At 36.7% G+C, this 24,363-nt stretch overlaps 1 protein-coding gene across 8 annotated transcripts in view; it reads left to right on the top strand.

Annotated features, from left to right (window-relative positions):
* Window positions 1–24,363, top strand: part of LOC149087828 (uncharacterized) — a 337,458-nt gene that overhangs the window by 38,518 nt on the left and 274,577 nt on the right. For 7 of the 8 annotated variants that reach the window (XM_089231745.1, XM_089231740.1, XM_089231739.1 and 4 more), the window contains exon 2: window positions 17,449–17,507. In XM_089231745.1, the coding sequence (XP_089087871.1) occupies window positions 17,449–17,507 (59 nt within the window). Of the gene's footprint in view, window positions 1–535; window positions 574–17,448; window positions 17,508–24,363 lie in introns of those variants that run through there. The other variant, XM_089231741.1, reaches the window with a different exon arrangement.

Raw genomic sequence — 24,363 nt, forward strand, 5'->3', positions numbered from 1 at the left:
ATTCCTTTTCTTGTACCCCCCCCCCCCCTCACCTTACCACAGCAATACAATAATACGAATGATAGTGTTGAAATATTTTAGAAGATAAGAATGTCTCGTTGCTTATCGTATGAAATAAGAGGTGCGTCATTCAGTCTTGAACAGTCTTTGTTAGACCCACAATCTCTTGTATCCCGCCCTATGAAATCAACTAAGCAGCAGCCACCTTCTTATTTTCATTGCTGCCACTTATTAGCTGCGGGTTTCTTATCTTGATTTCCAGAAGAGAATGACAACGAGAGCGAGGATATCTGCGGAGGAGGAAGTTTTTTCTGCGCCTCTCTCCAAGATGGGTACACTAAGTAGGTGTAATGCGGAATGTTGTGCTCTCGCCATATGTGCGTCTTCCCCAATTTTCTCATTTTCGTGAACAGCGACTTCTGTGTAGAAGAATATAAACAAAATACTCAGAGCAGTAGAATGAGAGGAAAAGCTTGTCTAGAAAGAGAATATTAGAGAGCTTTTTTTGTTGCTGATTTGACGGCTGAAAACTGGGTTTCTATTCCTCTGTATGGTGTCTTTTGCTATCCAAATGTATAGTAATAATTATGCTTTATTTAATACGGTGTATCCCATTTTATAACGTTTTTCAAAAAACCCATCGTGAAAAACGTTACTCATTGAGATTTCCCATTTTTATAATTTTGACTACGAAAATAAGTCGTACTAAGCGTGAAAACTTTATAAACGGGATCCACTGTAAAAACATTTTCGAATTCAGTTCTTATTTCTACGTTTAGCACTCTTTTGTTGGGTTTTTATAGTCATAAAAAAGAAACGTGGCACTCCAGACTTGTGTCCGGGAGTACATTGTTCAAAGTTGGGTTTTCGAGCAGGAATTCTTTACTGTTCGATCTCGAGAATTTTCGACAATTTCCCTTTCCCCAAATTCCCAGAAATTTCATCAAGAAATCGGAAAGAACTTCTCACGTCAATGGTTCTCAACCGGTGCTACACGGAGCCTGTGTACTTCCCAGGAGCTCCGCGCCCGCTCGAGGAAAATAAAATCTGTGCATTTGATATATAAATTTCTAGGCTCCTTTTTATTTGTGTACTTAAAGGGCTCCGTGAGTCGATAAAGATTGAGAACCGCTGGCTTACATAATTAGTGCTTTAAGCAGTAGAAATAGACATTTCATTAGAGATGAATATTCAGGTTTAGAGATGGGACGGTTCGGCCGAATATCTGTAAATCTAACTAGTTTTAAACAATTATATTAATTGGAATTTGCATAAATTAAAATTTTTATTGATTTATATTTGTGTTGTATGTATCCCTTTCTGTGAAAGAGGATGTACCTAGAGACGAGGAACGTACATATTTTTTGAGATATTGAAATGGGCAAAGAACATCTAGAATGGAAAAATAAGTCGTAAATTTTATGATGCATTAATACTTGAAAATAAATAATGGTTGACATTTTTCTTAATCAGATGTAAAATTGTAACACGTTTTTAAAAGAAGATTCTGTAAGTATAAGTGATGCCTCGGCTAATGAACGTCTCGGTTTACGAATTTTTTACACTAAATTTGTGGTCATTAATTTTTTTTTTTGCTAACAAAGATTTTTTTTTTCATTGTTTTTCTGCTTCGGCTAAGGAATACAGATTCCTCTAGCATTTTCAATGATATGAATGCCCATACGAATATAGAATAGCAGCGTCGTGAGCTGAATTTTCGCACTAATCATCAGAATAACTGTCGCTAAGGCCGAATTAACTCGTGTCCAACTTGGAATATTTTTTTTTCTCCAGGTGCACTTACACCCCCCCCCCCCTTAAGCAGAATGTTTTGTGTTGTTCTACCCTCCGCTGACTGGGAATGTTCTGAAGTTACCATAATAGTGTTTTTTTCTAAATTTTTCTTAAAATTCTTCCTGATTGTTCTGCGACGCAGATTTCGGCATATTCTGCTTTAGGGACCTTCACTTCTCTTTCTGTAATTCTTTGAACCATTTCATATGACAGATTCGGCCGAAATAGGCTGCCTTTTTTTTCAATGCATTTTCTATGTTTTCAGCGCATGCACTCTTTCAGTGTGAGACTTAGCATCAAGCTGAATAGTCTGGGAGATTTCAGACATAGAAATGAGCTGACCAAATCAAAAATGAATGGGCACACTAATAAACTCGATTGTTGGTTGTTTACATACTGGAAAATTAAAAGATCTTCAGCACCTCTCATTTATACAATTTGAAGCTGTTCATTTTAGCCTTCAATCAGTTTTTTTTTTTTCAGCACTCCTTTTAAGAAGTTTTATCATCAAATTTTCAGCAGAAGCTGGAGCGAATCAAACGATTTTTCATATAAAGCTATGGCCAATCATGTGTGAGCAAACGAACGTGATTCCAGAAGGAATTATCTTCGTTAGCCGAGGTATCACTGTGATATTAAAATACAATACTGTATATTATCGTTAAATTTGATTGAAAGATTTTTATTGCCAAAATACTAACAATTACCAAAGCATTAGCCGAATATTCGGTAATTCGGCCAAATCACTATTCGTTCCATCTATATTCAGGTTCCTATTCTGTAATGCATAATTACTTGGGGACCCAGAGTGTGTACTTTGGGATCCGAAAGAGATGGTAAACTACGCCCTATGTATGCTGTAGTGTGAAACGATATATTGAGAGGAAATGGAGTTTAGGATTGATTCTTTCCAGATTCGTCTTTGTTCGCAAAAGGTGCTTGAGCAACTGGACACTTTCTCGGTTGTCACATGGTAGCTTCGATCTTAATTATTAGTCGCTTAATATTCACGCTCCCTCCCACCCCCGGGCGAGGGGTAATGCTTTATTCTTGGTATTTACGTAAACATAAATGAGAAATAATATTTCCTGATGATTCCCGGAATCCCATTTTTCCCCCTTTCTCGAAGGTTCCAAAATGTTGCGAATTTGAAAAAATTAGTTTAAGGTACAGATATTGAAGTTCAGTACATAATCGAATTCACAAATGCAAATCTGCTCACTTCGTACTGGATCATTCCAATTTTTTTTTTTCACTCATTGCATGCGTTATGCTCTTTTAAATGAAAATGAGAAAGGATGCGTAATGAAATGTTCCAAAATAAGGCGTTTTTTTTTTAAACTTGTAGCCTGGTTTCCCGTATTTCCAAATTCTTTTCATTACTATATTTGAAATTATTTTGGTGAATAAGCGTAACAGTTACAAGAACCACCAATGAAACATTCTCCCCAACTCGCCCTTCAAATGTCTCGAGAGCAAAGCGGAATGGCTTGGAACCCCTCAAAGATGCCTTTTAACTATAATAACTAGAGTCCGGAAGTTTAGGCACTAAAAATGGTCTAAATAGGCACTAAAAAAGGCAGTTATTTTTGGAAGGAAAAAAATAGACAAAGATATTAAGGGTCCAAAAACTAGCTTAAAAATTGGTTCCACTTAATCCGTCCATTGTTTTAATTATAGTTTATAATGACTGCATTGTTATCCAAGTTAGATTTATTTCAAGCCCAAGATAAAATGTTAGTAGACATTTATGGATTAGGCCAATTCCAGGGCCACCAGGGTATTGGTTTCGGATATTTTTTTTGACGATTTTGGATAGATGATAGCTACGTTCGTCAAAGTTTCTGGTAGTTCAATTTTTTAAATCTCTGCCTCCTTACTATAAGAAGTTAAATGAAAGTCTATGCATAACTTTTTATATAAGAATATCATCCGAAATGTATTCTTTGACAATTGATAATGACTCAAGAGTTTTTTTATTTAGGCTACTCAAAGGTTCACAAATGCTAGTTGTTTTTATAAGGTCAAGAATCATATTCGAAACACTTAGGAAAACTGCCAAGTCGATTGTTAAGTTGCCAAACCATAGTGTTTCGTTGGCACAATTAAGTTGGCACCGATGTTGTCGGTTGTTACAGAAGCCGAAGGTCACCTGTTCAGTGGAGTACGTGCTATATCTTTCCTCTCGTCCCTAATAGCCGGCGTGAACTGGATTTTTGTTGGTGTTGAAACACTTATGAATTCGCTTGTGTACAGCTTGTTTTAAGCGATTTCTAGCTTCTATGCGCTCCCTTTCAAATAAGTATACTATTATTGACTTGAGCCAGATGCTCGCGCATTAAACTTTCCGAGTTGTTAAATTCTATGCGCCCTATGAAATTCTTTACCCCCGTAACAGATTGTGCAGGAGGAATAATAGATCTCTATCCATTCGTACTTTTTCTATATTTAGAGCATCTTACGTAGGAGAGATTAGCGTGTATTCTTCTATCTGTGCGCGACATGGGTGTACAAATTTTCCCGCGTTTGGGGCCATATCTCGGCCAGCAATACTTATGTTTGGCTCCGTGGCCAAATATGAATGGGAGAACTCTGAAATTTTAACATATTCGTTTTTATTGGCGAGTAGATATTCACGAATGTCATTTTGATGCCAAGTTGATCCGATCCCGTTTCATGTGAAGTTAAATGTAAAATACATGTCTTGTATCGAATTTGAGAATGATGGAAACTGCTTGTTAATCTCTTTGCGGGTCGGATGAAATTCTCGAATGTACCGGATTGCCCCCGCTGGCCGAAATTGTACGGATGTTATGTAGACCAGGGATTCTCAAACTGTGCGCCGCCAACTTTCGTCATGGGCGCCACGGAGCAAAGTGCTTTTCGAAGTGATTCATTGTTAAATTGCTCTGGGTAGCTGCAGATGAACGTTGATTTGGGTAAGGGACGCCGCGGGTGGAACACGTTTGGAGAACGCATAAGGCCCCTTTCACATGGAGCGGATGCGGGTCCGCATAAAGTGCACTAAGAGCACTACCCTTTAGTTTGAAATTCGTACATAAATATTTTTTCGCAATTTTTGTAATTATGTTTCTCCATCCCTAATTCAGTGACCATAGGAAACTTAGAGCCATTCTTTGGTGGTTTAATCTAGAGCCCATAGAATATGGGTACAAAGATGCCTTCATTCGGTTCTCGCAAGTAGTCGATGGGGGGAAATATCTTAAAATATTTTCAAAATCTTTTGAAAAAAAAAATTCAGAAGATATCGAAGACTTTGCAGATAGAAAAAAGGGGAGGGGTGGAGACTTTCAAAATGTATATATGTATGTGTATATATGTACATATATATATTTTTTTTAATAATTTTAAATATTTAAAAAAATTATAATTTTTTAATTAAAAACAACCAAAACTGCTCAGAATCCTGAATTTGCTGCTCCAAAATAGACTGTCACTTCCCACCCTTGAAAATGTCTTCATTTTGTTCATATTAAAGTCTCTGGCCTGAAGATTCCATTTCTCCCTTTTATGAGAAACTACATGCATCTCAAATTGATGAGTTGACCAATATCAGGGTTATTGGTTTTTTTTTTTATTTGATTTAAATCACGATTTTTTAATTTTATTGATTTTATTTTTTGAACAAAACAGAGGGCGTCCATAATTAAAAGACCCTGTTTTAAAGTAGCCTACAGGTGAAACCAGCCATCAGAAAATTGTGAAATTTTGTGGAGAACTTCATGAAGTGATGGGAATTTGTTTCAGGCCACCAGAGGGCATTTTTGTTAAAAAATGACACATTTAGGCAAACGTTTACAATTTTAACAATTGTTAAACACTTTTACAATTGTTACTACAACAAAACATGTTCCACATGATGGCCATCATTTTCAGATACCGTGTTAAATCGCAAGATGGCATGTTCAGCACATGGCGTGAAATGCTGCCTTTAACCAGTCAATTTTTTAAGCAGAAATGTTCACCAAAAAGTCATATTTTTTTACTGCATATAATTAAACACTATACTTAATAGAATAAAAAAAAATGGGATAATTTTTTTTTTTTTATTTTCACTTTTACACCATTTTTTTTTATTTTACGATTTTGAAATGCAAAAACCCCTAAATGTTTGCTTTTTGAAAGTACATTCTTTATGGTATGAAGAATATTTTACATATGTTACAAAATTTCTCTCTGACTTACTATAAATTTTGAAGTTTACACTTTTCCAAACTGTTCAGAAGTCTCTTTTTGTGTGGTACAATTTGAAGCATGGTGAAAGGCAAAGTCCTATGTCACAACCAGGGCAGAAATATTGTGTTTCTTTGCGGATTCTCTTCCCATCTTCATTTCTTTTCGAACAGCAAACTGCACATTGTCTTGCAGGCCTGTTTCTTATCTGTGGGAGCAATGATTTCTATAAAATGCCTCTGTCAATCTCCGAGGATTAGGCTCAGAACCTGGTCGTCCACGCCTGAAATTGATTCCTGAATGATATTTTTCAATAATGCTGTCAATGAGTTCAAGTCTAAACTCTAGTTGTGTGTTTTTCCCTCCTTTCTTACAGTAGACGACATAAGAGTTCCATATAGCAATGTCGAAAAGGTGGAAAAAAATCTTTCTGTAATATTTTTCCCCCCCCTTTTTTTTTTTTGATTGATCCATGTGGTCTACTCCTCTCATTGTATTTATTATAGTCCATAACGATTTTTGGTTTCTCTTTCGTTTTACAGCGGACTTGAATTTGTTCCATTTCAGTACTATGAATTGTGGAAAGTAATGAAACTTTTTTTTTTTTTTTTTTTATCCATCCACTTCATCACAGTAACTTTTCCTCTCTGAAAAGTTATAATTTCCCCTTTTTTTCCCCTGCATTTCCCTTGGGACTTCTTTTCTCTTGAGGTTTAGTGTATTCTATGTGTCTGTTCGGCATGAAACCAATTTGTCTGCTAATTCCGGCAAAAAATAATAATTGTCTATCGTAAGACAGTATCCTTTATGAAGCAAGGACTCCAGCATTGTCAAGAAAACTTGTGATGAAATGCAGAGTTCAGAATACTCAGGTTTCAGAATTGCTTCTTTACCTGTGTATATTATTATTGACCACACATAACCAGAAATTGATTTACACAGCATAAAACATTTTACTCCAAATCTTGCTCTTTTGAGGGGAATAAATTGTTTCCATCCTAGTCGCCCTTTGAATAGCATAAGGCTCTCGTCTATTGTTACATTTCGCTCTGGTGTCACTGTTTCGCTAAATTTCTTATTGAGATGTTTCAGAACTGGCCAAAATTTTACTAGTTTAGGGTATTCTGATAATGCAGCAGTTGACTCACAAAATCATGAAAAATGCAAATATCGTTGCGAAAGAAAGAATTGATGATGAGACATTATTTGAGCGAAAAAAGGTGTGCAAGTTGAATGCCTTTTGCTCCAAAAATGATCAATTCCTGGTTTCTTTACAATTTCTTGAAGTATATTTAGAGCGAAAAACACATGCAGCTCTTCCAGAGTTGTTTCTTCCCAAAATTTACTTTTCAAGAATTTTCTTTTGACACCCAATTTGATGTACTGTTTAGCATATTTGTCTTTTCCATGATTTATATATATGAGACCAGAATCTATAAATGTTTCGTAAAATGAAAGAACGTTAGAATTGTCATCAAGTTGCACATGCACAGAAGGAATACCTGCAAATTTGAAACAACGAGGAGGTGGATTTTTCACATTTACCTTGGTAAAAATTGTGGCAGATTTCAATTCTTCATAGCTGAGCTCACTACATGTGTCATCAGACGAATAATCCAGATCATTGGAAGAAAGTTCTGGATCTGTATTAGAATCATCTAACAGGAACGTATCTTCGTTCTCTTCATCCATAATATCCAAAAATATTACAACATGAATGAAGGAATGCCAGGGGCTCTGCCACCGGACTTATCCTGTTGCGGAGATCTCTTCCAGCCCAGTTTCGTGGCAGAGTCTGGAACAAAGGGAGTGCACCTAACAGTCTGAGTGTGTAGCTAGTGTTTTGTGCTTGATATTTCAGTGCTGCCATCTATACTTCAAATTGTGAGGGAAGTGTAATGATTGAATATTTGTTACGTTGTAAGCCTGTTGCTCTCTGTGGCGAGACTTTTTAACAGGGAGATCGGCTCGCATTCGCACCTTGAAACGGGAAACCACAGAAAACCAACTTCAGCCGACCACCACTGTGGCGCCGGTGGGGTTAATATTACAACAGTCTATATAACAATTTACATACACTAGAACAAAAATCCTTGCTTCCGTAGAGAAAAACTCTTTTTATTGAATGGCCTTGCACATGTAAGTATATATTTTGGGAAAAAACCCGGGTGAGAGAAAAACATTTGTTTCATGGAGAAGTTGTGTCATCTGTTGAAAAATATTGATACTAAATAATCTTTACAAGAATTAAAAATACGGGCAAACCAAAAATGAAAGGAGAAAATATTGATGCCCATACGCTGTACCAAGGTAAATGTGAAAAATCCACCTTGTCCTCGTTTCAAATTTACAGGCATTCCTTCTGTGCATGTGTAACTTGATGACAATTCTAATGTTCTTTCATTTTACGAAACATTCATAGATCCTGCTCTCATAAATACAAACCAGTTGGGGACAAGTATGGGTAGCCCGTACACTGTACGGGCAAACCGGTTAAAGGGTTAAGATCAGGTACTGTTCTTGGATTGTCACGACTTACCAGACGTTTCAAACAGGGTTGGCAAGGTTTTGGACAGTATGGTAAAAACCATGGTATTTACCGTAATGTCTAAAACCCTCCAGTCCTAAACTGTCCAAAACCTCCTTGTAGTGACCTTATGTTCTTTGAATAGTGAGCACTCATCATGACAAGCAAAAACAGAAATTTATTAATAAAAAATAATAAAATAAGATCGTAAACATAAGACGACGATCCTACTCGATCGCCTTTCCACACCCTTCTCCCCCTCTGTTTATTTTCGAATTTCCAATTTTGTTTTTGCAACCTCTGGTCTCCTGAGGCTTTTCTTCTTATGCTCTGGAGCCTTATACCATATTGTTACGTCAAGATTTTAACTGAGAGATGGGCATACAGAACACTACACCCCCCACGCAAGATCGGGTTTACATATAAACACAACCTGGATTCTTCTGTATGCGTCTGGGAATGCTTACAACTATTCACTGGCAAACAGCCTTGACAATGCATCTGCGTGAGACATTTTTGCACCTGGGCAATGTTCAATTTTTATGTTGAACTTCTGTAGAGCAAACACCCAGCGTTGCAATTGCGAGGATTGTGGAGCACACTTTGTCAAGTATGATAGTGGGTTGTGATCAGTATACGCCACTATTTCTGTTCCAAACAATAATGACTCTAACTTCTTCAAACTCCACACAAGAGCAAAAGCTTCTCGTTCTATCGTGGACCATAACTGCTGAGTTTTGTTTAGCTTCTGGCTAGCATAGGCTACAGGATGCAGTTTACCATTCACAGTTTGTGATAAACAACAACCGACACCAATCAGAGATGCATCAGTATGGATTACAAAAGCCTTGTCCATATTTGGAGTACTCAAAGCCAGAGGCACTTGCTAAGGACGACTTCAACTTGTTGAATGCAAGTTCATGTGTTAACTCTGTCAAAGTGAATTCTATTTCAGCATAGCCAGGAATGTATTCCCGGAATGTAGTAGTTGCAAAGCCCGAGCAGACTTCGTAGATCCTTCTTCGTTCTGGGTCTTGATAGTCGAGTGATGGCTTTGATCTTTTCGGGATCTGCTTGGTGTTTTCCCGAGCCTATGATGTGTCCAAGGTATTTAATCTCTGCCTTTGCGAAATCACACTTTCGCAGATTCACTGTAAATCTTAACTCTTTCAGCCTTGCCAAAATGATTCCCAGATGTTTCAAATGACTATCCATATCATTTGAAAATATCGCAATGTCATCTATGTATGCCCTTGCAAAATCTTTATATTGATCTAATGCTCGATTCATTTCTCTCTGAAAGGTGGCTGCAGCGTTTTTCAATCCAAAGGGCATCACCTTAAATCTGTATTGGGCTCGATGGGTTTTGAACGAGGTCAGATCCAGACTTTCTTCTTCCATAGGAATTGCCCAATAGCCTTTCAGCAAATCCAAAGTGGTTATAACATTCGCTTTCCCTATACTATATATCAGTTGGACGGCATCTTCCATAGGGAAATCATCTGTCTTTGTCACAGCGTTCAGACACCTGTAATCAACACACAGACGCAATCCCCCCGTCTTTCTTACTTACGCAGACCACTGGATGAGCAATCTCTGAACATTCTTCAATCAGTTCATCTATCTGGGCATCCACTTGTGATTTCAACGCTTCTGGAATCCTGTAAACATATGGCTTCTTTCGTTCTTTATCGGGTTCCAGTCTTATTTTATGGCCGCCAACTTTTGCTTTCTGTACCTTCCTAGTAAATATGTCTCTATGTCGGTGAAGTAAATCCCTCAATTGACTTTGTATTTCCACTGGGAGGTGATTCATGTCAACCTCGGAGGCAGGGTTGTTTGGTTTAAACCACGTTGGTTTAAACCTTGGTTTTAACCAAGTGGTTTTTTTTAAAAAACCACTATAAGATTTTATAAGTGGTTTTTTTCAAAAAGTCTCATAAAAGTGGCCAGAATATATATTTTTTTCATATGAAGTATCTTAGTCATTTAAAGTTATATATAAAAGACATAATTTCTCATTCTTACAACATTTTCTACCCTTTGGCTACATTCTGATGCTCTATCTTTAGCAAATTCATGAATAAGGATTGCATCACACATCTAAATGTAGTGGTGTATTATCTCACAGGGTTTTTTTCTCCTTCACAAAGAAGCAGCTACAGTAGTGACACCATCATGCTAGGGGCAGGTGGTCCTATAATCCAATAAAGACACCAGCTGTCCTTAAAGGACAAAGACTAGTGTACTAGTGGTTACATTACCTCACATACATTTTCATTTTCTTTCCCATAAGAAGTAGCACATCTCCTACTGTATATCTCCCAGTCTTAATATTCAATAGTTGTTTTTTTTATCTGGGCTTTTATACTGGGCTTAACACACACACACTGTTAAGCCCAGTTAATCAAGGTTCTACTGTATAGTAGTAACAGATTTTTGAAAAATAATCAGCTATATACTGGGTGATTATAATTAAAGTTTTGATTCCAAAACTATACAATAAGTACTGATCAGAATGACTTGAAAATTTGCATGGATACTCCTGAAGCAATGGAAGTTTCTTTCGCAAAAAAAAAAATGCAAAATGTGCAAGTAGACGATGCTGTACTTGGCCCACAGTATAATATATTTTGTGCAACCACATCATTTCGGCACTTCCACAGCATCAGTGTGTGATAGAACTTCTATCAAGATGCACATTGCAATACCAGCAAAGCAGCTGCAGAAGACCCATTTTGACAGGATGCACCTCAACCCTTGCAACTCCTGGCTGTGGGGGACCTCAAAATGTTATAAACAGTGGTCAGATTGCAACTTTGACAACTTTGGTGTATTGCAATCTCCAGCACATTCCCTATATGTTAGAAGTTGCTCAGGAATATTAACGCGGGGGCGGGGGGGGGGGGGGCTTTGGTTTAATAAAAGCTGAATTGCAAGCACATCCACATCATGACCATGGCATACTCCGATTCTGTTGTTGAACAATTTTTGTGCTTTCAACCTCAGATTGAATAACATATTTAACATTTCTTAAGTAAGTTGTAGTTACTTGTTGAATTACTTCGTTTTTTGTGATGTTTCCATGAATTATGAAATTGTGAAATGCTATAATTAAGGTATCATTCTGCCATGACTGGCTATCGTTTCCATTCTTCGAGCAAATTTCCCACATGTTGGATGATGTCATTAATTGTACATTTTTAAGTATTTTTTCCCCTTTACCAAATAAAATTGCATTTTTCAGGAATATTCATGTCAATTTTCAAATCATTTTGACAATCGTTCTTTTTTTAGAGTGTTTTGAAATCAGAACCTTAGTTATAATCACCCTGTATATCGTAAATCATTGCTAATTAATCTGTATTATTTATGCTTCATTAAATACATTATATTCACCTAATTTTTATTAGTTTTTGCAAAATAGCTTCTTAATTAAGTATACTGAAAGTAATTGGAGAAAACATCTTTATATTATATGATTAATAATAACATTGAAAGAATTTTAAACACACAGTAATCCATTGAGTTAAGCAAAAATAATTAAATTGCAAAAGTTGGTTTTTGTTAAAATGTAAGAAATATTTATTGATTAATTAGTATGGGAATATTGTTAATTACATTAATAACCATTTTATTTTAGTTAATTATTAGAAGTTTGAATGATTTTTCAGAAATTTCATTGTTTTTAATGTTAATACTATTTAAACCAAAAAAAACCCCGGTTTTTTTACCAACCCTGTATGGCCCCATATGCAGAAATCTGTTAAGCTAATGGTGCAACAGTGCACACAATGCCAAAGGTCCAAAATTCAACGCTACACAAGAGCACAACTAGGAACCTTTGCAACTCCAGATACACGTTTCTCACACCTGCATATCGATATCATAGGACCCCTTTCTATGTCACAAGGAATGCAATATTGTCTCACCATCATAGATAGATACAGTCGATGGCCTGAAGTTGTCCCAATTCCCAACATCAACGCCGAAACAGTGTGCAAAGCACTATTTACGGGATGGATTAGCAGATTTGGTTGTCCTTCTACTATCACCAAGGAAGGCAATTTGAGTCAAATCTATTCAAGGAACTCCAATCATTTTCTTGGCACAAATCGAATTCGCTCTACAGCTTTTCACCCAAGATCCAATGGCCTGATTGAGAGATTCCACCGTCATTTAAAATTGGCAGTCAAAACTCACGAGAATCAAAACTGGACTGATACACTACCCATAGTGCTATTAGGTATCAGAACAGCAATAAAACCAGACAACGGAGCTAGTGCATCAGAACTTGTGTACGGTACTTCATTACGTCTACCAGCTGATATTCTCACTCTTCAAAGCCATTAGCAACATATTCTCCAAATTTCGTGACGGAACTCAAAGAAAAGATGCATACATTAAAGCCTGTGCCTACGCGTGTCCTTATTGGCACACGGGGCTTGAGTTATGAAGAGAGACTTCATTTTTTTAATATGATTACATTGGATGAACGCAGGTGTCGAGGAAATATGATTGAAGTGTTCAAAATTTTCAATAGGATGGACCATGAAATTTTAGTACACCGCCAATCGAATGCTTTTACAAGGGGACACCAGTATCGATTGGTAAGGTACAATGCGAGGTTATGGTGCCGCAAGGAATTTTTCTCTAATAAGGTTTTTTTCTCTAATAAATGGAATAGCTTACCCTCGGAGGTAGTAAATTGTAACACAATTGACACGTTTAAAAATAAATACGATAAACATGTTAAGGTAAATCGAGAAGCTATCCATTCTTAGAATAAGACAACCATAAGTATTCTTTATGGGCATTGTATAATATTTTATCATGTGTATATATTGTTTATAATTGGTGTTAATTGCATTTTTAATTGGGTTGCTGTATTTTTGAAATATGACATCCATATTTTTATGGGCATCTTTTTCTCAACCACCTCATTGGGCATTTTGCCTGTTGTGGCATTGTATTTGTATGTTACTCTCATACGCGTATATATTTTGCAGTAATTTCATGTATCGTTCGCCCTACTCACTGGGGCCTACTCTGTAGCGATACTATTGTATAGCAACCAATAATCCAGCAGATGCCGTTAGTCATCCATAATTGCTGCTGTGAATGCTGCGAGTGTATACTTATATATGTGTAATACCAACAGAGAGTCGAGACTTCTGAATGTTCGGATGTGTTCATACTCGACTGCGATGTAAATAGTTAAGTTTAACCAATAGTAATTTTAATAGTATTAAATTTATATAATAAAGTATTTTAAATCAACATGTACAATATATAGTAAATCCTTACATTATAAGCTCTTAGCAATATATTCTGCTGTTAAGCATTTCAAGCACATTTTGCAGGGACGCAACTTTTCAGTGTTCATCGTCCTCTCACATATGCTTTCAAACAACATAATGATAAACAGTTGATAAGGTTTTCGCGGCCATCATTCGATAAAAATTGTTTTGTCGGGTTCGAAGACCGTCGTCAAGCGGACGACGGCCTTCGAACCCGACAAAACAATCTTTATCATAATGATAAACGTTCTCCCTGGCAACTTAGACATCTTGAATACATCAGTCAGTTTTCGACAGATTTGCGATATTTGCCTGGGGATAGTAAAGTCATTTCTGATGCTTTCTCAAGAATTTGTGAAATCCACACTCCTTGTGCAATAGATTATGCAGAATTGGCACAGGCAGATGAATTGCATACCTTGCTTCACAGTGAAACTGGGCTTCAACTAAAACGCCTCTGTCTCCAGTGTTAATATCTACTGCTATGTGTCTACTGATGATATACGCCCATATGCTCCTGTTTCAATGCGATGTCTAGTGTTCAACTCTGTGTACCATACCTAGAGTATCTTTAATCCCAGGATTGGACAGATTATATACAAACAATTTATTTGAAAATCGATTGCGAAAAACTGCAAAGATTTGTGTTGTACTTGTATCGCTTGCCAAAAGTCAAAGGTTATAAACCATACCAAGTCTCCTTTAGGCTCTTTCCAGGTTCCTGATTCTCGCTTTGCACATGTTTATCTGGACATTGTAGTACCCTTGCCTCCCTCTGAAGGATACATGTATCTCTTGACATGTGTGGATTGATACCTGCGGTGGCCCGAAGCGGTACCAATGTCTAACCAAACCGCTGAAACTACAGCTGAGGCATTTTTTTCTACCTGGGTATGTCGGTTAGGCGTTTTCGAAAAGGTGACCACAGATCAAGGTCATCAGTTTGAGAGCGATCTATTTCTCTCTTGCATGACTGTGCAGCATCAAAAAAAAATCTTGCACCACTGCCTACAATCCAAAGTGCAATGGCCAGGTCGAGAGATTCCACCCTGATATCAAAGCCTCTCTGATGAGTGTCCTCAAAGGTAACGAGCACTGGACAGAGGTTCTACCTACAGTTCTGTTGGGGTTACTTTCCAGCATCAAAGAAGACCTCCAAGTATCAACCGCTGAGTTGGTATACGGTACAGCCCTACGCCTTCCTGGGGAACTCTTCCGGCACTCGGATAAGAGACGTCCTACCTCAATATGACTTCTTGTAAAGATCAGCGACCATTTCTCCCATTTGAGACCAGTACCACCCTCTCATCACAATTCGTCCAAGCCCTTCTTCTCGACAGACTTTTTAACTTCTCCATCAGTATTTGTCCGCAGAGACTGTGTACGCAAACCTTTACAACAACCATACACCAGACCATTTGAAGTTATTTCAAGAACTGATAAGTATTTTATGGTGAACATTAATGGCAATTAGAGATGTGAGATGGATGTAAAAATTGGAGAATAATCGAGAATATTCTTTCTTTTTTTTTAAATTTAAATTTTTTTACTAATTTTGTTTATATTGTGAAATATAAATCAGTTTTCATTGCCTGAAACATTTACAACAAAACAATTTTTGGTGTAATCGCCCCCCAATGACAACTTTTAGTTCGAGAATATTCTCCAGGTCATAATGAGAAGTTTTAAAAGTTTGGTTATAAAGATTTTAGATACCTTTATATTGAAACCTTAAAAAAATTATTTTAAAATTAGATAAATTTTCAGAAATAAGTTCAAAGCAAAGCGCAAAAGTCAAAATTGATTGACAAAGGAAGCTATTCTTATACAATCACCTTCATTCTAAGAAGATACAGAACTGTTCTTTTCTTCAATGCACATACACTTAAATTCTGTATCACTCGCATTTCTTTAAAAGTTGTGCAATTCAGCCCTGTTGGTTAAATTTTCTTGCTTTCAAACTTTAATATTGTAATATAAAAACTTTAATATTCCGATCTTCTTGACGGGAAGAGAGACAGGGATCTCAAAGGACTACTATTATAAACTACTAGAGAATATTCTTATCAAAAATAATTATTATTCTCAAGTTATTTATTATAATACATGTTATTACATATATTCTTGATAATACTCTCTGGAAAGATTTTGGTAACTGAAGAATATTCTCGTAGAGGAGAATATTCTCTGGAAGGAATATTATTAATAACTTCAGAATAATTCTTATTTTCTATAAGAATATTCCCCAGTTATTTATGAAAGTAGTCCTTCCAGAGAATATTCTCAAGGATATTATATGTAACTATATACAGGGTGATTATAAAAAAACTATCCCGACATATGGGCCCCTAACTATCATACCATTCACAGAAACTGAATGAAATTTTGGCATAAGGTATTTTGATGTATGCGCTCAAGAATGATATGGAAAACAACGGTGTCAATTTAACAGTTACGGTTACAGTGAGAAAATTTCGAAAATATCAAATAACACCAAGTTTTTTGTATTGGAATGTGATCTCCATTGTGAAAACCCCTAAATAGCGTTCGAACGGCAACTGTGGCATGAAAATCACTGGCGGTAGATAGGCTAAAAGTGAGGACAACCAATAAGGACAGAGAAGCAGCATAAAATAAAGCATTTATTGTGTTTCACAAATTTTCCACATGACCTTGTGGAGGACTAATCAGGCTGGGATCTCAGCCGATAGAAACGGTGTGACGAATGAAACTAGCATTAATGCTCTGGTTCACGGCAAAGTCCTTTTTTACTTTTTCCTTGCCTAGCTCCAGGGATTTTCGTGCTGCAGGTGCCATTCCAATGCTATTTAGTGTTTTTCAGTATGGAGATCGCATTCCAATACAAAAAACTTGGTGTTGCCATTTGATATTTTCAAAATTTTCTCACTGTAACCGTAACTGTTAGAGTGACACTGTTGTTTTCCATATCATTCTTGAGCGCATACCTCAAAATACCTTATGCCAAAATTTCATTCAGTTTCTGTGAATGGTATGATAGTTAGGGGCCCATATGTCGGGATAGTTTTTTTATAATCACCCCGTATATTACAAATAACAGGAGAATATTCTCATCAAGAACTTATGAGAATATTCTCCTCTATGAGACTATTCTCAAGATTATTCTTGAGAATTTTACATCTCTAATGGCAATCATAAAAATGTGTCCATAGATCGCCTTAAGCAATGTTTTATGCTAAATAATTTAAATTAAATCTTACAAAGAGTAAGATTTCGCATTGACCCTTCGAAATTGTACGATGTATAATTGTGTGTGTGTTGCAATTTTTTTATTTGTATGATTATAATTCAACTTTCTTTTCTCAAATGTTTCGTGTTTGACTGGAGGGGGAGTACTGCAGTGTGTTCTTATAGATATAGATGGTGCATGCTCCTGGTGATTGTGAAGAAGAACGTCAGTTAAAATAGTACCACCGATTTGTATAAACATGTCTTCCTTCTCGTTATATTTCTTTCATGTTGTTAATTTTAATTAAATCGTTAAGTTTTGATTGTGTTTTATCTTGTCACTACAAGCATCGGATTAAGTATGTTCAGGCATGGTGTTATTTCGATTAGGGAATAACTTTTTTTTTTTTTTTCCTTTTCCTTTAGTGTCACTCCTTCACAGCTGGCGACTCCTTCCTTCTCTTCATCATACCCATCAACACCAAGTAAGTGTTAACATTCCCCCTCATTTTAATGACACATTGGTTTACAGTCTCAAACGTTGCAATTGGAAGCAGCATTTAAAAATAGTAATTTCTGTTTTTAAATTTCTTGGGCAGTTTAATTCTAGTTCTGTATATAGCGACAATCACAGTGATGTGATGGGGTTAATAACTGTGTGTGTGTGTGAGTATTCACACTTCAACAGGAGCAGTTCTACATTAAAAAAAGAGCCAAATTTTTAAAAGACTTGGGATTATATAAAATTATTTTTAGATGTGCACAATAATCAGTGTATTATGAACGACTATTTGTTTTAATATGCAGGTAGTGTGTCTAAGGACATAGCACATATGTGAACGACCGCTGAACCAGTTGGTGCAATACATTTTTGGGGTCACTCCGGTTGTTGCAGCTTATGATTTGATTTCCTTGTGGTTACTTTGAAACCGAGAGCTAGTTAGTCTTCATCCAGCACCTCCTAGAGATAGAAGGCCTCTGCACTGCTTGCCATAAATGTCATTCGGATTACCTAGCAAGTTTTCCACATTTTGAAACACAGCATCCTATTTTGTTTCTTATTTTGTCGTAGAACATAGTTTCCCCAACTTTTTTTTCTCCCATCACCCCCAACACAATCTAACCCATAGGATCCTATGTCATACCCGTAGCTTCTACCGCCCCCTGTAACTTTCTATCTCCCTCAAGGGAGCGTTAACGCCCGTGTTGGGAATCACTGACGTCACAAGCAGACTACGGAAGCCTTCTATCTCTAGGAGGTGTTGTTTCATCACCTGTGGTAGTTGCTAACAACAAATTGCTGGCCCTGCTTCCCTGAAATTAATGCACCATGTTTATAAAGAAAAAGTTCATTTCATGATTTTTTTTTCACATTTATCCAAGTAAGAAAATCTTTTATCTACCGTATATACTCATGCATAAGCTGACCTACCCACCCACCTCACTTCAGGACCACCAAAATCGCAGTAAATTTGAAACATGTGTATAAGCTAACCCTAAAAAAATCGGTGCATTTTAGAAGGAAAAAATTTTATATTATCATTAAAAGTTACAACAAAAAGTTATTCAAATTTTTTAATCCATTTCTTCTGATTCTCTGAGCTCTACATCAAAAGCCAATACAGTGTTTTCATCTTCAACTGTGCTGTCGTCACTTTCAATGAGGATGTCGTCTTGAGTTTCTGTCCATATCATTACTGATATTTTTTAAAGGATTTGATGACTATTTCAGTGGAAACAATTTCACACCTCGTGAACCCACCAGCAAACTAGGCCAATATTAAGTTCCTTTAAGGCACCACTTTTTACTGTTTCTTTATCAAAGTAGAGATGGGACAAATATTCGGCTACTATCCGGTCCTTTTGCCGAATATTTGGTTCGGCTGAATAATGCTTAGGTATTCAGCCAAATATCTGTGTAAATCTAAGCACAACAAACTAATTTAAAAAAAATTATATTAATTGGAATCTTTCGCCTAAACTAACAATTTACTGATTGTTTTATTGTGTAATGTCTTTCTGTGCTAGAGGTTATGTCAGGGTGAATTTTTAGGATAAGTAAAACGTGAAACAAAGTAGAATCCTACTGCAATAGGATGGAGGTGAGCATGAATTAGTTCACTAACTAAAGTATGTGCCTAGAGAAGAAATGTTCTGAGCTACTGAAAGGGGGCAAAGAACATCTAGAGTCTGAAAATCAGTCGTAAATTTTAGGATGCATTAATACTCGAAAGTAAATAATGGTTGGTAAGTAAGTTGACAGGAAATAAATTTTTTTAATTAGATGAAAATTGTAACAAGTGCTGAAAAAAAAATTGATTCTGTAGGTGACATGATAATTTGACTAATGACCACCTTGGTTTATGAATTTTCTGACTAACGAAGATTTTTTCGTGACTTTTCTGCTTCAACTAACGAATACTAATAAACATTTTTGGTGATATGAATGCATAAACTTAGGGGGCCATTCAAGTATTACATAAGCAAATTTTTAGTCATTTTTGACCCCACCTCCTAATGCATATTGGTGGGATCAGAAACCTACGAGGGAGAGGGCATGGGGGCTTGTACGCCTCTCCCCCCAGACGAAAAAAAATACTTTTCAATGTTTCTATTAATGCAAAAAATATTTTTAAAAAATATATAAAGGTACTTCCTTTCGAAATTTTAATATTATTATAATCAATTTTTGTTAATTTCAATACTATTTGAATAACTCAATTTTTTCTATAAAAAAATTCATTGCGACCCACCCTTTAAGCAGGGTTGTCAAATTTGCTCCCTCTGTAGATACCCGTTCCCCCCCTCCCCCTCCAAAAATCCCGGCTGGGTTTTTGGGGGAAATTGTTTTAAAAAAAAAATGTGTTGCTTTTAGGTTATAATTTTATTTTGTGGTTAGTGTATGTATTCCAAAAATTGGTGCATATCCTTTTTTATGTAAGCATTTAGGTAAGAGATTCACATATTAAAATAAGTTACAAGAAACCGCAAGCAGAAAATGTAACCATGGACCTTAATTTAACAAATATACCTGTTATATAATATGTGATAAGCATATCCACAGAAATTATTCTTTATTTATAACTAGCTGATACCCGGTGACGTTGTCTGCCCCGTAAAAAATGTATATATGTATAGCTTATTAAAATTATTTCTTAATTAAAATTTCTGCATCAAGTAAAAAAAATTACTTTTATTTTTAAATATTTTAATTAACTTCAGGCGATTGCTTGTGAATACACAATATTTTTTGTTTTTCCATCTGGTGTGTAGAGGTACAAATTTTTGGGATTACCAACAGGCGACGAAAAGCTGTCCTTGAGAAATACAGGTCTCAAGTAGGTTGATACCTGCCACTGCTAACGACTGGCCTTGTGCTTTGTTGATTATCAGGGCACAAGCTAAACAAATTGTAATTGCTTGAAAGTGAATGGCATTTCTTCAGTGATAATTTGGATACGTGGAATGAAGACGTCTTCCCCTTTAGCACATCCAGTTAGAATCATTGCTTCGATGATGTAATTGTGCAATTTCTTCACGCAGAGTCTCGGTGTCTCCAAACTTCTTAACATTATAGGTGCTCAGACTTTGAGGGTCTTGTTGTGTGCGGTGGAATATCCATCCAGAATATCCAAAGAGTTCAGAAATTCTGCACGATACAGAACTGTCTGCGCTGTGTCTGTGACAGTGTCAACCAATTTGTAAGATGTGGAGTTCCCTGGAATAATTTTTAGGATTTTTTTGTCGATCTTGTTCATACTGTCATTTTTTGATGCCAGAATCTTTCTTACAAAGCCACTCATGGTTTCAGTGATTTTGTTGAATGTTTGGGAAGACTTTGTCTGCAAGTTCTTGAACTGAATTTAACAACTGGCAAAATCCATTTGGAAACGTAATCAGTCCAATACTTGGTTCTACGGGAATTCTTCCATTGTCAAGTTTGATCAACTGACATGAAAATGATAGCAGTGCTGAGTCATTTTTCAGTTGAACTCTCATGTTGGTAGATAATTATAATTTTTTCACTTCGTGCCAGAGTGTTGATGATATGAGGCAAGCATTGAGTTCATTAGCTGGCGTTAAACATTTTTATCTCCAATTTTGTCATAGTAGTGGTTGTCCTCTGTTAGCGATGTCCAGCTTGTGCAGCGAATATTATTCAAATGTCTTTTTAAAGCATTTTTAAATTGAAACTATACCTCTACGATGGGCGGTTGATGAGATGAAGGCCGCATTAGCACTTACAGGATACCCTGTATGTAGGCTAGCAGAAATACCCGGCTCTCTTCCCGGGTTTTCTTCAATTACTGGGAGGATTGGGAAAACTTACAAACCGTTATAAAGGAATAAACTGTTATAATAACAGAATTAAAGGTGTGACAAACCATTGTAAAGGCATATGTACACGTCTGAAACGCATTGTTGGAAACCACGGTAACCAAAGTAAATGTTCCAAAAGTGATTGTTGAGGCCCCAAAACCATTGTTGCCCGACAGTTTTTTGCCCATTTGGGGCATTTACCCAGCTCTGACGAACTTTTAAAGTAGCCTACGGTTCAATGCCGGTCCTGTTTGGTATATATGCAAAATCTGGCGACGATCGGTCTAAAACTGTAGATTTGTATAAAGAACAGGCATACTTTCACATTTATATATAAGATACACAATTTTTCACACTCACAAATCCTTGTATAAATAAATTGAAGCCTCTGTGAAGAAGTAAATCAATGTATGTAAACTGAATTTTCATTCAAAAAATATTTGCATGTTTGCATTACTTTTTCATAAGTTTGCGGGGACTCATCAAAGACTGTGGCCAACAGTTGCCAAGTATGGAGATGGCGTGAGTTGATGTTTGTGACTCTACAGACCAGAGCAGAATGCTGATTCAATATTTGTGTTGTCTACAATACATAAAAAGCAGTGGTGACCAAAATATTTGTTATTCTTACAAAGAAAATAGAGCAATTACAAAAAGGTCCTACCGTGATGTGATCCTAATGGCATCGGCATTGCTGCACGCAGCACATACACAAACTACACTGAATAATTATTTGAAAGGGTCGGAAAAATATCAGAACAGAGAAATTGCTTGGACAGACATAGCAAATAAGAAATTTCAAAATTCCAAAACTCTTGTCCAATGCAACCCTTTTAGCACATCTGAAACCCGATGCCAAATTCGTAATTGAAATAGATGCATCCGCTTTTACCATTGGCGATGCACTGTTTCATGTGGTTGACAACAAACTTCATCCTCTAAGAGGATGCAAGAGTCTTGCATTCTTTTCTGTGAAATTATCTCCTGCAGAATGCAACTACAGTGCATACGACCGCGAGTTGCTGGCTGCATATGCTTCTATAAAGCAGTTTCAGCATATGTTAGAAGCTAGGGACTTTTCTTTACTCACGGACTATAGACCATTGACATATGCCTTCAGACAAAAATTAGACAGTTTCTCTTTGTCAATGCAGGCAATTAGATTTTATTGCACAATTCACTACTGACATACACTATATCAAGGGTAGCAAAAACATACCCGCGGATGCACTTTCCCGCATTGCATCAATTTTAATGCCAAATCCTATTGACTATAACAAAATTTCAAAAGCACAAGAATGCAACCAAACTTTAACTGATCTTTTACAAAATCCACGAGGATTACAGCTCAAAAAAGTGACTTTGCCAGACTCAAATACTTCACTATTTTGTGATCTCTCCAGTGGCACAGCTAGACAATTTCACAAGCAGGTTTTTGAAACAATTCATAATATTTCCCATCCAGGAATTAAAGCTACAACTAAATTGATTCAGACTCGCTTTATTTGGTCTTCATTAAATAAAGATTATAATAACTGGTCCAGACAATGTATACCTTCTCAAAAATCCAAAATAACACGACATATGAAAACCCCATTAGGTTTATTTCCTGACCAAACTGAGCGATTTGATCACATCCACCTTGATATCATTGGTCCTCCTCCTGGTGGCAATGCCTATTGTCTAACTATGATCGACAGGTTCACATGTTGGCCGGAGGTGGTTCAGATTCCAGACATCAGCGTCGAGACTGTAGTCGTACATTCTACTCAACATGGATATCTCGCTTCGGGGTGCCAACCAAGATTACAACAGATCCAGGTCATCAATTAGAGAGAGCCCTCTTCCTAGCACTGGCAAGAGTACTAGGAATTCAATGAATACGGTCCTCACCATATCACCCGCAAGCAAATGGCCTCGTAGAGGAGCTACACAGACCACTCGAAGCTGCCATCAAGGCATATAACAGAGTACTGGTGTACTGCATTGCCCATCATATTACTCGGTTTCCGTAGCATCTTCAAGGAAGATCTGAAAGCTAGCACCGCGGAATTGGTATATGGCATTAGTCTCACACTTCCCGGAGAAATATTCGATCCCAGGCCGAGGGAAACATCAAAAGAACTTGTTGAGACTATCAAAGAACATTTTACAAAATTACGACCGCGACCAATGGACCACAAAATATTTTCATCCACCCTCATCTAAAGGACTGCTCACACGTATTCATTTGGCATGATGGAGTTCAGAAGCTGCACCAAGCTCCATATGATGGACCGTTTCAAGCGATCCAACGATGTGAAAAGACATTCGACATCAACGTCCGCGGAAAAAAAACGAAGTTTTTCTGGACTGACTGAAACCGCCTTCCTGGCTTCAGACATGAATGATTCCAGTCCATCAACAAGAATTCCTATGCCTCCCTTTCCTCGGACAAGAAAAACGCTTTCCAGATGAACTGAATTTCCCAGACTGTTTCAAACCATAAGTTTGCTGCTGAGTGTGGGGAGTGTGCGGTGGCTCACCAAAGACTGGCCAACAGTCGCCAAGTGCGGAGACAGCACGAGTCGATGCTGACCGGAGCAGAATGCTGATTCAATATGTTGTGTTGTCTATGATACATAAAAAGCTGATTGCCACAAGTTTTATACAAGTACATCAGACTTTCATAACTGAAATATCAAGAGACAAAAATAACATTATCTTATAAGGAAAATAAAATAACTTTGTGGGATTCATGAATTGAACAATGGTAATGAACACCTTCAAGTGAAACAGAACAAAAAGTATAGTTTTCCTCTGAAAATAAGACCTAACCAGAAAATATAAACCCTAGCTTGATTTTTCAAGATGCTCGTAATTTGGCCTGTTTAAATCATCAGCTAGATGAAGGTATTCTGTAGGTCTGTTGCTATACATGACAGATTGTCTTGTATAAAGTGATATTAATGTAATGTTATTGACATTTGTATTTAATGATAATTCAAGTTATTCTGTAGTTTTAAGTTCCCAAAAATGACT

The sequence above is a fragment of the Pholcus phalangioides genome, unplaced genomic scaffold (genome assembly GCF_987345545.1).
Source record: "Pholcus phalangioides strain wild (caught in Gottingen) unplaced genomic scaffold, Ppha-v1.0 ptg000004l_1, whole genome shotgun sequence".
NCBI classification, from domain to species: Eukaryota; Metazoa; Arthropoda; class Arachnida; order Araneae; family Pholcidae; genus Pholcus; species Pholcus phalangioides.